This window comes from Leptonychotes weddellii, chromosome 4 (assembly GCF_054177405.1).
Source record: "Leptonychotes weddellii isolate Sample4059 chromosome 4, ASM5417740v2, whole genome shotgun sequence".
Taxonomy (NCBI): domain Eukaryota; kingdom Metazoa; phylum Chordata; class Mammalia; order Carnivora; family Phocidae; genus Leptonychotes; species Leptonychotes weddellii.
In genome coordinates this window covers 88237852-88251700 of record NC_138372.1, presented here as the reverse complement: position 1 = coordinate 88251700, position 13849 = coordinate 88237852, and the positions used below count along the sequence as shown (strand labels likewise).

At 43.3% G+C, this 13849-nt stretch overlaps 1 protein-coding gene across 2 annotated transcripts in view; it reads left to right on the top strand.

The window, feature by feature from the left end:
- The first annotated feature begins 408 nt into the window (after positions 1–408).
- The window catches only part of TRIM33 (tripartite motif containing 33), a 110434-nt gene continuing 96993 nt past the window's right edge, over positions 409–13849 (top strand). The window contains exon 1 of one of the 2 annotated variants that reach the window (XM_081815722.1): positions 409–972. In XM_081815722.1, coding sequence (XP_081671848.1) covers positions 447–972 — 526 coding nt within the window. In that variant the 5' untranslated portion in view covers positions 409–446. The remainder of the gene's footprint in view (positions 973–13849) is intronic. The other variant, XM_081815721.1, reaches the window with a different exon arrangement.

Genomic DNA, 13849 nt, shown 5'->3' with positions numbered 1-13849 from the left:
CGGCCTCCTATACTTTCCCGCTTTCTTCCCGCACCACCGCTGTGTCCAAGCTCATAACCACTGCCGGCCAAAAGCGGCTCAACGTCAACGGCCCCTGGCTTCAAACGCTCCCAGCGAGCCGAGCAGCTGCGGCGTGGACGCAGCACGGCGGTGCCGGAGTTCGGGGCGCGGGGGTGGGGACGAGTCCCCGCCCGCTCCCCAAGTTCCCGCCTCCCTAAGGAGGACGTCCGTGCGTACGTGCGCGCCACGCGCCCGCCCTCCTTCAGCCGCGCGACGCGAGGGCGGGGGCGCCGCGTGCGCGCGCGCTCTCGTTCGTTCGCTTGCCTGCTCGCTCTCGGCTGCCGCTCTCGCTGCGGCTGCGGCTGGGGCTGGGGGCGGCGGCGGCGGCGGCGGCGGCGCGGGCGGCGGGCGGCGCGGGGCGGTCCGGCGGGTTCAAAGAGGAAAACATGGCGGAAAACAAAGGCGGCGGCGAGGCTGAGAGCGGCGGCGGGGGCAGCGGTAGCGCGCCGGTAACTGCCGGGGCCGCCGGGCCCGCGGCGCAGGAGGCGGAGCCGCCTCTCGCCGCGGTGCTGGTAGAGGAGGAGGAGGAGGAAGGCGGCAGGGCGGGCGCGGAGAGCGGCGCGGCCGGGCCCGACGACGGGGGGGTGTCCGCGGCCTCCTCCGGCTCGGCCCCGGCTGCCTCAGTCCCTGCGGCCTCAGTGGGCCCCGGAGTTCCCGGGGGGGCGGTATCGACTCCGGCCCCAGCTCCAGCCTCGGCTCCCGCTCCGGGTCCGTCGGCGGGGCCGCCTCCTGGACCGCCAGCCTCGCTCCTGGACACCTGCGCCGTGTGTCAGCAGAGCTTGCAGAGCCGGCGTGAGGCGGAGCCCAAGCTGCTGCCCTGCCTTCACTCCTTCTGCCTGCGCTGCCTGCCCGAGCCGGAGCGCCAGCTCAGCGTGCCCATCCCGGGGGGCAGCAACGGCGACATCCAGCAAGGTGAGCGGGAGGCCCTGCCCGAGGTCTGGGCTGAAGGAGATTTGCGGGGCCGAGGAGGATCTGGGGACGGAGGTGCTCGGGCCCGGGGCTGCTCGGACCGGCGCGATTCTGAGGGGTGAAAGACATGGCCTCGGGACAGTTTCCAGAGAAGGTGGACCCCCGGAGATAGGGGAGGGTGATGGGAGGGGTGCCGGCGGCGAGAGGCTGGGGGAGGGGACACCGGCTGCAAGGGAGGTTTGGGGTGTGCGGATACGGGCCGGGAAGGCGTGGACTCCGGCCGAGCGCAGGTTCGGGAGCTGGTGGACTCGGACAGAGAGAGGAGAGAGGGTCTGGGAAACCGCTTTGGAGGAGTGTTGTGGGGGAAAAGGCCTGTAGCGGGAGAGGTGTTGAGGGAGTAGGTAAGCGGGAAGGGTTGTGAGGACGAATTGCTTTGGAGGGAAGGACTTGACCTGTTCGAGGCTAGGGGAAAGAAGGACTAGGGACTAAATAGAGGAAGATAAAGGGTATTGGAGAGTTTGGGGCTTTGGGGCTGAGAGAAGCTGTCTGGTGGAAAGTAATTTTAGGATGAGATTGGGAAGGAGGAACTCCGGACGCGAAAATAGCTTTGAAGGGCCTACATGTTTAGGGAAATATCCTAAGGTTCAGGGGTGAAGGAGAAATGAACTTTGAGGGGAATTGGGATTCAGAGACAGCTGGGTTTCATTGCACATTAACGAGCCCCTAGTGTTCCAGACAGTGTGCTAGGATTGAATAAAACTCTGAGTGAAGAGAGCTCATTCATAGTCATATAGGTGAAACATACCCAACGTGCGGCAGTGGCGGTGGGTACTTGGTACAGTGGTTGTGACAAATCAAGAGAAGGTCAGGGGAACTTCACTGAAAAGGAAACCCTTGAGAAGGTTTCTTGAAGGGTGAGTTGCTCACTGGATTGGGGAGCTTTCAGGGCGCAGGCTACTTTACACATACCTGGAGCTAAAGGTTAACTAGTCATTATCAAATACATTAATGTTTCTGCCATGAAACGTACAAATATCCCACTAATGGGCTAAACATAAATAATTTACCACAATTCAGGGTGGGTTTTGTTGTAAATTTATGAAAAACTTTAAAATTTCAAAGCTCTTGAAATTTGGAACTGCGGGTAAGAGATGGCTGACCTGTACTAAAGGGTTTGGGATTAAGCCTGTAAAGTGTATCTTGTACAGTGTAGACTAAAAGGAGTCCCTGAAGGGCTTTTTTATCAAGAGGATAAAAGGATCACATTTGTGATCCAAAAAGATCACTTGGGGGCATATTGAAGGGTAAGGGGAGGCAGGGCTGGAGGAAGGGAATCTTGACAGTAATATAGAGAAATGAGCATTTGGAATTAAATGATAAGAGGTATTAAAGAAGGAAGCATTTTGGCATTGGGGAAAGTTACGGACTTTGTGAGACACATTTGAGTTTGGATGTCTACTTTGTTATGTCCCACTTGTGATTTGGACAGATTAATTTTTCTTAGCCTTAGTTTTTTCAGTTGTGAAATAAGGACAGAATTACCTACCTCATGGGGTTATTGATAGAATGAAGTGTGTAAAGTGACCAGTGCATGGTAGTTATTAATGAAATGGCAGCTACTTAATTCGTAGTAGTAACTAATTCTAAGTAGCCATGGGAATGTGGATGGGGGGTGTCAAGATTGGTGTGGGGGAGACAGATGTGTCTAGGCTGAGTTCCAGGTTTCTTGTTTGGTGGGTGGCAGTGCTATTAATGCAAATAAAAGAATTCAGGAACAGAAGCAGGTGTGTGTGTGGTGGAAGGAGAATATAATTTCAGTTATGGATGTTTTGGGTTTGAAGTATGGAGACATAGAGGTAAGAGTGTTATGTTAAGAATAAGGATTTGATTGACGTTGAAGATACGAAGTGATAATGGGTGTATAGAGGGTGGATAATGGGTGTAACTGCTCATGGCCTCATGAGTATAGCAAGACGTGTGGGATTCAGTGTTCTTGTGGGAACCTGGATTAGGTGAGAGAGAGAACACAAGATGAAAATTGTGTTTGACTGATGTGGCTGAGGGACTTGAGGTTATGAAATTGGCTCTCTGATATTTATGCAGGAGAGAGAGAGTAATAGTCTGTGAATTCCCTCTTCATTTTCCATCCTTTGTTTTTGCACTAGGAGCAGTAAGTAGATGGGACTAAATATTGTCATTTTAAGATAATGTTGCTTTCCAGCCAGTCACTGAAACAAATTAAGTCTGGAAGTCACCATATTTTTAGACAGGGAGTCTAGAAAATAATTTGTTAGTATTAGCTCCTGTATGTGTCCTTTGCTTTGCTCTTTAAAAAAGCAAGCATGCTATTCTAGAAGAACACTGGGTTGGGGTCAAGGGACAGTTCTGCCACTTAACTGTTTTCTGTAAAGGAGGTTTATAATGTTTCTGCGCCTCAGTTTATTTCTAAAATGTATCTAATAGTCCTTTACTTACATCTCAGTAAGTCAAATGAAATAATAAATGTGAAAATACTTTTATAAACTGTGAAATGCTTTGCAAATGTGAGTATTATGGAACACTGGTTCCTTCTCTGGTCTAGGGAGCCATAACTGGTAACTTAAGTCAACATGTTAGGTGGTTTTGAAACAATGACAAATGCATTACCCTTCCTTCTAACTGGCCTTTTTTCTGTTCCTCTAACACACCAAAGTTATTCACACTTTTTAGCTGTTCCTTCTAGATCAGTGGTTCTCCAAGTGTAGTTTCTGGACCAGCAGCACCAACATCATCTGTGATCTTGTTAGGAATGCAAATTCTTGGGCCCCACTCCAGACCTTCTGACCAGCCATCTGTTTTAACAAGTCCTCCAGGTGATTTTGATGCACGCTAAGTTTAAGTACTTTTCTTTAGGGAAGGGTTCCTCACTTCAGATGTTGCCTCCTCAGAAAGGCCTTCTCTGTCTCCCCTTTAAAAAAAAAAAAATTTAAGGCTTTATTTTTAGAGTAGTTTTAGGCTTATAGCAAAATTAAGAGGAAGAAATAGGAATTTCCCGTTTATCCCCAGCCCCCACACATGCACAGCCTCCCCCATTATGAATATCTCCCACCAGAGCAGTCCATTTGTCACAGTTGATGGACCTACATTGACCTATCATAATCAGCCAAAGTCCATAGTTGACATTAGTGCTCATTCTTAGTGTTTGTACATTCTGTGGGTTTGGACAAATGTATAATGACATGTATCCATCATTATAATACCATACAGAGTATTTTCATCACCCTAAAAACCCTGTGCCTCACTGTTCTTTTTAAAGTAGTCCTCCAGGTCACTCTCATTATCTTTTTTTCTTCATTGCACAGCTAAAATCTAAAATGTTTTGTTTTTCTTTACTCCTTTATCTGTTTCCTACTAGAATATTGTAGAGTGAATATTCAATAAATATCTTTTGAATGAATAAGAATCATCTGGAGAACTTTTTAAAATGCCATTTTGGGAGTTTCAGAACCTCAGTTGATTTGGGGGTGATACTAGGAATCTCATTTTTTTAAAAAATTTATTTATTCATTTATTTTAGAGCGTGCCCATGAGAGCAGGGGGAGGGGCAGAGGGAGAGAGATAATCTCAAGTAGACTCCATGCGGAGTTGGATGCCCAGTGTAGGGCTCCATCTCATGACCCTGAGATCATGACCTGCGCTGAAATCAAGAGTCAGATGCTTAACAGACTGAGCCACCCAGGCACCCCGAGGAATCTCATTTTTAACAAGTACCTCATGTGACTCTGATTCTGGGACCTACTGTACTTTGAGAAACACGGATTTAGATATTTTGACAAGAAAGGCTGATCTGTTTACTTTTGAAGTATTTGGAAAATCAAAATAGATAAATTAGTATTTGTTGAATCTCAACGGTAAGCTTTTAAAAGTGCTTTGTGATTTTTAAAAAATTCTATTTCAGGTTGAGTTCAAATAGCTGTCAGTAGAGGGTGTGTATAGATCTGTAATGTATCAATAAAAATACAGATTTGTATTGATGCATCTGAACAAATTCTCAAATGACTTTTTTTTTTATTTAAAGATTTTATTTGTTTATTTGACAGAGAGAGAGAGAGCACAAGTAGGCAGAGTGGTAGGCAGAGGGAGAAGCAGGCTTTCTGCTGAGCAGGGAGCCAGATGTGGGACTTGATCCCAGGACTCCAGGATCATGACCTGAGCCGAAGGCAGCCGCTCAACCGACTGAGCCACCCAGGCGCCCCTCAAATGACTCTTGAAGGGGATGAGACTTTTATATAGTAGGGCACATCAAGACAGCATGGTGATATGCATAAACTGGATTGAGAGTAACTTGCATTGTGTTCTGCTCTTAATTGTCTGTGTAACCCTGGGTAAAGCACTCAGCAGCCTCTTCAGGTCTTCTGCAATATGAACAGTTTGAGTTCCTATCCTGTAAAATTCTATGATTGTATTGTCTTTTATGCCAACTTTTTATATCTACATAATTTTAATATTCTTATTTGTGGGAAGTGATGGAAGAATCAACATGGAAAAATTATTCTATTTCTGAATCTTCAGCTTATTGTGAAAAGTCTGAATGGCAGCCTTAAATGGGGTAAGCGGGAGGGGATACCTCTGTCTGTAGTGTGAAGAGCACCTTCTCACGATAGTTCTGTGTTTTATCACTGAGCATGGTGAGCCACTCTGGGGAGCCTTCTGTTTGAGCCCTTGGAAATTCTTGCTTTAAGAGTATACACATACTATATGGCAGTTTGCTAGTTCTGTGGCTTATCTATTTGGGATTTTTTTAGGCCCTTCTTTCTCTAATGACCTATTTACATAAACAAGCTTGAGTTTTTGAATGATAATATAGTCATCAGCAAGCAGTCATTAAAGATGTGTCAAAGAAAACTGAAATACTTTTGTGGTTGGTTAAGTGCTCTGTGGTTGGTTAAGTGCACACAATTCAAGACTCAGAGTACCTGAATTCATTTTTGAGCTCCACCCTTTACTACTTGAATGTCTATGAATAAGTTACTTAACATCTGTAAATTGAGAATAATAATGACACCTACTTCATAATGTTCTTGTGAGGATTCAGTGAGTTAATACATTGTAAAGTGCTTCATATAGTGCCTAATACGTGGTAAGACCCCCAAAACTATTATTTCTGTTGTCTTCCAGTTGTCCCCCGTTGTCTTTATGACTGCCTCTATTCAGTAAGCAGAAAGAAGAGGAAGTAGGATAAATTGTTGGTGTTTTTCTAGGCTTTTCTGACATCTAGTGATGTATAGCACACCTGACAAAGTCATTTGCATTCCAGTCTCTCCAGCTACTTAAAAATTTATAGCGTGAAAACTTGTAAACTAATGTTGTAAGACCTGAGTCTTTACAAGGTCTACTATCTGTACATCAAAAATTTTAGAAGAATCTAACTGCTTTTTCTTTTTTTTTTTTTTTAAAGATTTTATTTTGACAGAGAGAGGCACAGTGAGAGAGGGAACACAGGCAGGGGGAGTGGGAGAGGGAGAAGCAGGCTTCCCGCTGAGCAGGGAGCCCGATGCGGGGCTCGATCCCAGGACCCTGGGATCACGACCTGAGCCGAAGGCAGATGCTTAACGATGGAGCCACCCAGGCGCACCTGCTTTTTATTTCTTTACCTATATTCTTAGCAGACACTAAGTGGGAATACCTTAAAGTAGTGATTCTCAAAGTTGGTCCTTAGAACCTTGGGGGGATTACTCTGATATGCCTTCAGACATTGGCAAAGTTAAAACTGTTTCCTTTATTTCTTTCTTTTTTTTTAAAGATTTTATTTATTTATTTGACAGAGAGAGACACAGCGAGAGAGGGAACACAAGCAGGGGGAGTGAGAGAGGGAGAAGCAGGCTTCCCACTGAGCAGGGAGCCCGATGCGGGGCTCGATCCCAGGACCCTGGGATCATGACCTGAGCCAAAGGCAGACACCCAACAACTGAGCCACCCGGGTGCCCCAGAACTGTTTTCACAATAATACTTACTCATTATTTGCCGTATTCACTGTTTTGATGTCTATATTAGTGATGCAAAAGCAGTGATGTGTAAAACTGCTGGCACCTTAGCAGGGATTAAGATAGTGCCTCCAAACCATAGTAAATGTCATTGTATCTTTACCACCATACACTTAGAGTAAAAACAGACACAACAACGAAAAACATGCTAGTTTCATTTTGTCTTTGATGAAGCATTAGGACACTATTTTATTAAATTTTGATTTTTAATAATCTGTGTGATGAAATGGGAAATGTGCATAAAATGCTTCTGGTGCAGATTGAAGTATAAGAAGTACTTGTGCAGTTGTTTGAATTCCAAGCTGAATTAGTTTCTTTATTTTCGTAGAAAATAACTTTTACTTGAGACAATGATTGACAAACTATGGTTTTCAGACATGTGTGTTTGATAGCCATTTTCTCAGAAATGAATGAATTGAACCTGTCAATTCAAGGAAAACAACTGACCTGTGTCGCCAGTGTAAAAATTGAGCTTTTCAATGAAAAGTAGAATTTTGGAAAAAGCTTGTATGTGCAACTGTGAGTTTGATAGCTTCTCAGTATTTAAAGGCTTTTCTGATGAGATTGGTAGGTGTATCAAAGTATCAAAAATTGTTTTTAAAGATTTTATTTATTTATTTGACAGAGAGAGAGAGAGCACAAGCAGGGGGAGCGGCAGGCAGAGGGAGAGGGAGAAGCAGGCTCCCTGCCAAGCATCTGGGATCGGACCCTGGGATCATGACCCGGAATCATGACCTGAGCCGAAGGCAGATGCTTAACCGACTGAGCCACCCAGGCACCATCAAATTTTTTTTGATAGTGTGCAAGGAAATGTCAACACAGTGAACCGATATTTTCCAAATGACCAGTTGACCAATGCAATGCATTATGTTACAAAATCATGCATAGCAAAGGGATTCAAAGTGTAAAACAGACCAGTAGATTTTAATGTAAGGGAGTAAAGTTAATATGGTTTGAAATTCCACATTTCTACTGACATTTAAGAAATAAATACACTTTAGGGGCGCCTGGGTGGCTCAGTCAGTTAAGCATCTTAAGCTTCCAACTCTTGATTTTGGTTCAGGTCATTATCTCAGAGTTATGAGATTGAGCCCCATGTCTGGCTCCAAGCTGTGTGTGGAGCCTGCTTAAGATTCTCTTTCCCGGGGAGCCTGGGTGGCTCAGTCGTTAAGCGTCTGCCTTAGGCTCAGGTTATGATCCCAGGGTCCTGGGATCGAGCCCTGCCTCGGACTCCCTGCTCAGCAGGAAGCCTGCTTCTCCCTCTCCCACTCCCCCTGCTTGTGTTCCCTCTCTCGCTGTGTCTCTCTGTCAAATAAATAAATAAAATCTTTAAAAAAAAAAAAATACATAGCTGTTCTCTTCGTATTCTTCAAAACAGTCTGTCACAACAGATTAAATGCAAAAGCATACGTTCAGGGATCTGAATATAGAATATATTAATTAAACTGGACATTAAAGAGATTTAAAAAATGTAAAAGCAATGCCACCCTTAATTAAAACCTTTTTGTTTTGGAAAATATAGTTATTTCTCATAAAAATGTTGTTTAAACATGCAGTGGTTTTATTTTTAAATGAACTAATAGACCATTTATTTTATTTTTTTTTTAAGATTTTTATTTTTGAGGGCGCCTGGGTGGCTCAGTTGGTTAAGCGACTGCCTTCGGCTCAGGTCATGATCCTGGAGTCCCGGGATCGAGTCCCGCATCGGGCTCCCTGCTCTGCAGGGAGTCTGCTTCTCCCTCTGACCCTCCCCCCTCTCATGTGCTCTCTCTCTCATTCTGTCTCAAATAAATAAAATCTTTAAAAAAAAAAAAGATTTTTATTTTTGAAAGAGGGAGAGAGCATGTGAGCAGGGGGAGGGGCTGAGGGAGAGTATCCTTGGTGAGCGTGGAGCCCACCTTGGGGCTCGATCCCACGACCCTGAGATCATGACCTGAACTGAAATCAAGAGTCAGTCACTTAACCGACTGAGCCACCCAGGCACCCCTAGATCATTTATTTTTAATTAAAAGAAAGTGAATTATTATCAACTCTTACAATATTAACATTTTAAAATAATGAATTTTTATTTCTAATATTGTACATATTGATGGATAAAACCCATCTAAACAAAAGCTCTGTGAGGTCCTCGGTAATTTAATAGTGTAAGACGGATCCTGAGACCAAAAAAAGACATAAAATGATAATGCAGTTGCTGGGAAGAATGTGAGATCATACGTTAGTGGAAGGTGGCAAATTCATATGTTTATACGGAATAACTGAAGTTGACATTTTTTAAATAGCTCACTGTAAGTCTGCTGATTTTATTTTTTCATATTTATGACTGGTTGAGATCTATCACTTTACTTTCCTGAGGACAGATTCAGAGTTTGGGCTCATGGTGTTCGATACATTAACCTATGTCTCTTTTGTGGCCACAAACTGAAACTCTGTCCCTAGCCAGCTTCTAGAATGGACATTGGTCCCAAAGGGAAGTGAGGGGGGAAAAAAAAAGCCATGGATTGAATGAACATTAAATGTATCATTTTTAGAAAAATATTTAAAGCCTGTGCCTTAGTGATAGGTAAATAGCAGGAATTAGGTGGTACTAATGAATAATACTTTTTGAATGCTTATTATATGCAATTTATGTTGCTGCTTTTGTGAATTATTTGTATGCCTTCTATTTTGGTGTTCTTTAGCTTGCTCACATTTATTTTTATTTTTATTTTTTATTTTTTTTTAAAGATTTTATTTATTTATTTGACAGAGAGAGGGAACACAAGCAGGGGGAACAGCAGAGGGAGAGGGAGAAGCAGGCTTCCCGCAGAGCAAGGAGCCCGATGCGGGGCTCGATCCCAGGACCCCGGGATCATGACCTGAGCCGAAGGCAGACAGTTAACCGACTGAGCCACCCAGGAGCCCCTAGCTTGCTCACATTTAAAAAAATTTTTGATTTACAAGGATTCTGATAAGTTCTGCATACTGATCCTTGGTTGGTTATGTAAGTTGAAGATTTATTCTAAGCCTACTATGGCTTGGTGTGGTAGCCAGCCTCCAAGAGGGCCCCAGTGTTCCTCTCTCCTGGTATTCCCACTCTTCTAGAGTGTCTACTACAGTGACTTGGAACTGGTCTGGGTAACCAAGAGAATACAGGAAAATTAAATAGTGACTTCTGAAGCTAGATTATTAAAGGTACACAGCTTTTTCCTTGTTCTAGATGAAAACAGTTGCCACTGTAGCAATCCTGTAAAGAGGCTCAAGTAGAGAGGAACTGAGGCCTTCTGCCAACATCCAGCACCGACTTGCTAGTCATGTGAATGAGCCACTTTGGAGGTGGATTCTCTAGCATGGTCAGGTTTTCAGATGACTGCAGTTTTGGCTCACAGATTACTGCAGCAGCCTTTTTAGAGGCACTGAGCCAGAACTACTTGCCAAGTCACTCCCAAATTCCTGACTCAAAGAAAACTGGAGATAATGTATTGTTTTAAGCCACTAAGTTCGAGGGTAATTTGTTATGCAGCAATAAATAACTAATACACTTGACTTTTTTCCCTCTATTTTTCCCCTTTTACTATAGCTTTATGATAAGCAATAAACTTTGTTATTCAGTTAGGTAATTTCACTCTCTTCCACATAACACCTTGTTCATCTTCAAGATGATCTTCACTGATGTTGACTTTTTGCTCTTACACATTTAAAAAAAAATTACTTAGACAGACACACACACAGAGCAAGCAGGGAGGGGTAGAGGAGGAGGGAGAGGGGGTAAGAATCTGAAACAGACTGCTGAACTAAGAGCCTGACATGGGGCTGGATGTAGTGACCCCAAGATCATGACCTGAACCGAATCCAAGAGTGGGATGCTTAACTGACTGAGCCACCCAGGCGCCCTGCTCTTACACATTTTAGAATCATGTAGAAGTTCATTTAAAAAATTTGTTAGCATTTTTGGGACACCTGGGTGGCTCCGTTTGTTAAGCATCTGATTTCGGCTCAGGTCATGATCTCAGGGTTCTGGGTTAGAGCCCTGCATCAGGCTCCTTGCTCAGTGGGGAGCCTGCTTCTCCCTCTGCCTGCCCTTCCCCCTGCTTGTGCGCTCTCTCTCTCTCTCTCTCTCTGACAAATAAACAAAATCTTTTTAAAAAATTTGTCAACATTTTAGTTGGAATTCCTTTGAATATACACATCTTTCTTGATCTTTGATGGGATTACATCCTGATAAACCCATTGTAAATTGAAAACATCCTAAGTTGAAAATACATTAATACACCTAACTTACTGTATATTACAGCCTAGCCTAGCCTACCTTAAATGTGCTCAGAACACTTAACATTAGTCTTTAGGTGGGCAAAATCATCTAACACAAAACCTAATTTATAATAAAGTGTTGAATAGATCATGTAATTTATTGAATGCTGTGCTGAAAGTGAAAAATCAGAATGGTTATATGGGTATAGATGATTTTTTAAAAAAATACTTATTTATTTGACAGAGACACAGCGAGAGAGGAAACACAGCAGGGGGAGTGGAGAGGGAGAAGCAGGCTTCCCGCCGATCAGGTAGCCTGATGCGGGGCTCGATCCCAGGACTCTGGGATCATGACCTGAGCCGAAGGCAGATGCTTAATGACAGAGCCACCCAGGCGCCCCTAGAATGATATATTTTTTATTTTTTTATTTTATTTTTTTATTTTATAAATATTTTTTTTTTTTTAAAAGATTTTATTTACTTATTTGAGACAGAGAGAATGAGATACAGAGAGCATGAGAGGGAGGAGGGTCAGAGGGAGAAGTAGACTCCCTGCCGAGCAGGGAGCCTGATGCGGGACTCGATCCCGGGACTCCAGGATCATGACCCGAGCCGAAGGCAGTCGCTTAACCAACTGAGCCACCCAGGCGCCCTAGAATGATATATTTTTTAAAGATTTTATTTATTTATTAGAGAGCACAAGCAGGGGGAGCGGCAGGCAGAGGGAGAGGGAGAAGCAGGTTCCCCACGGAGTAGGGAGCCTGACGCGGGGCTCAAATCTCAGGACCCTGGGATCATGACCTGAGCCAAAAGCAGATGCATAACCAGATGAGCCACCCAGATGCCCCGGGTATACAATGATTTTAAATGTATTGGTTTATCCTCATAATCATGTAGCTAATGGGGAGCTCTGGCTCGCTACTGCTCCCAGCATCATGAGAATAGGTACTGCATATCATCTGCCTGGGGAAAGATCAAAATTCTCGAATTCAAAGTATGGTTTTTCCTGAATATATATCACTTTCACACCATTGGAAAGTTGGAAAATAGTAAGTTGAACCATTGTAAGTCAGGGATCATCTGTATAGATTAATTAGGGAGAAAATGCTATCTTCATAATATGGTGTCTCTCTGTTCATAAACATTGAATGCCTTTCCATTAGCTATAATCTTCTGTGTTTTTGAATATTATATAGGTTTTTTTTTTTTTTTCCTGGAGAGGTTTTTCACATCTTCTCTGAGTTATTCCTGTATACTTTATATATCTTTTATTGTAAATAGGTTTCCTTAAAATACATTTAACTGCGTTTGCTTTGTAGTTTTTTCATTTTACTTTTTATTTTTAGAATACCAGAAGAATTCTGATTTCATATTTATATTTGATAATTCCGTTATGTGAAGTTCTTGAGGTCTTATTTTACTACTACTTGCTTCTTCTTACTCTTGATCATAGTAGGTGGTGTCTACCAGTGTTTTATAGTTTGGGATTGTGAGCATGTTTACTAGGGCTTTATTTATGAAACTTGCCAGACCTGGTTTGTGGGAACCAGCCTCCAAAGAGTATTTTGCCTTTGCTTCTGTGAGGTGCCACCAGTGCAAAATCACAAGTTAATTTTTAGTTTGGCATTTCTTAGAACTGCCAGATGTGATTTAGGGTGTACTTTACTTTATAGGCTTACCTGTGTTTGGAAATTCTCAGGAGAAAATTTTCCTTCCTTTGAACCCAGGCAGTGACCATTTTTTTTCTACGTTATTGGTCAGATTTATTTTATTTTATTTTTTAAAGATTTTATTTATTTGAGTGAGAGTGATCGAGAGGGAGAGCACACATGAGCAGGGGCAGAGGGAGAAGCAGACTCCCCGCTGAGCAGGGAGCCCGACCCGGGGCTCAATCCCAGGACCCTGGGATCATGACGTGAGCTGAAGGCAGATGCCCAACCGACTGAGCCATCAAGGTGCTCCAAGATTTATTTTTTTAAAATATTTTACTATTATTTGCTTATGCACCTTTCCAACTAAGGGTATAATCCTTCACACCTACTTTATGAAGATGTGTCTTGGTTCTAATTAACTTACACATGCCCTAGCCTCTCGTGTTTTCCCCATTCTTTGTTTATTCTGTTTTTTCATCCTAAAAAAGAGTAGTTGAGAATAGGGGTGCCTGGGTGGCTCAGATGGTTAAGCATCTGCCTTCGGCTTAGGTCATGATCCCAGGGTCCTGGGATCGAGCCCCATGTCCAGCTCCTGGCTCAGCGGGGAGCCTGCTTCTCCCTCTGCCTCTCCCCCTGCTCATGCTCTCTCTCTCTCTCTCTCTCTCTGTATCTCTGTGTCTTGAATGAATAAATAAAATCTTTAAAAAAAAAAAAAAAGAGTAGTTGAGAATAAAATTTTTGAGCCTTTGCTTTTTTTTTTTTTTAAGAGATTTTATTTTTAAGTGATCGCTACACCCAACGTAAGGCTTGAACCCACAACCCCAAGATCAAGAGTTACACCCTCCACCAGCTGAGCCATCCAGGTGCTCTGAGCCTTTGCATTTTTTTTTTTTTTTTTAAGAATTATCTATTTGATAATGCAAGATATGTTAAGAAAAAAAAAGAAGAAGAAAAAGGTAGCGGGAGGGGAGGAAT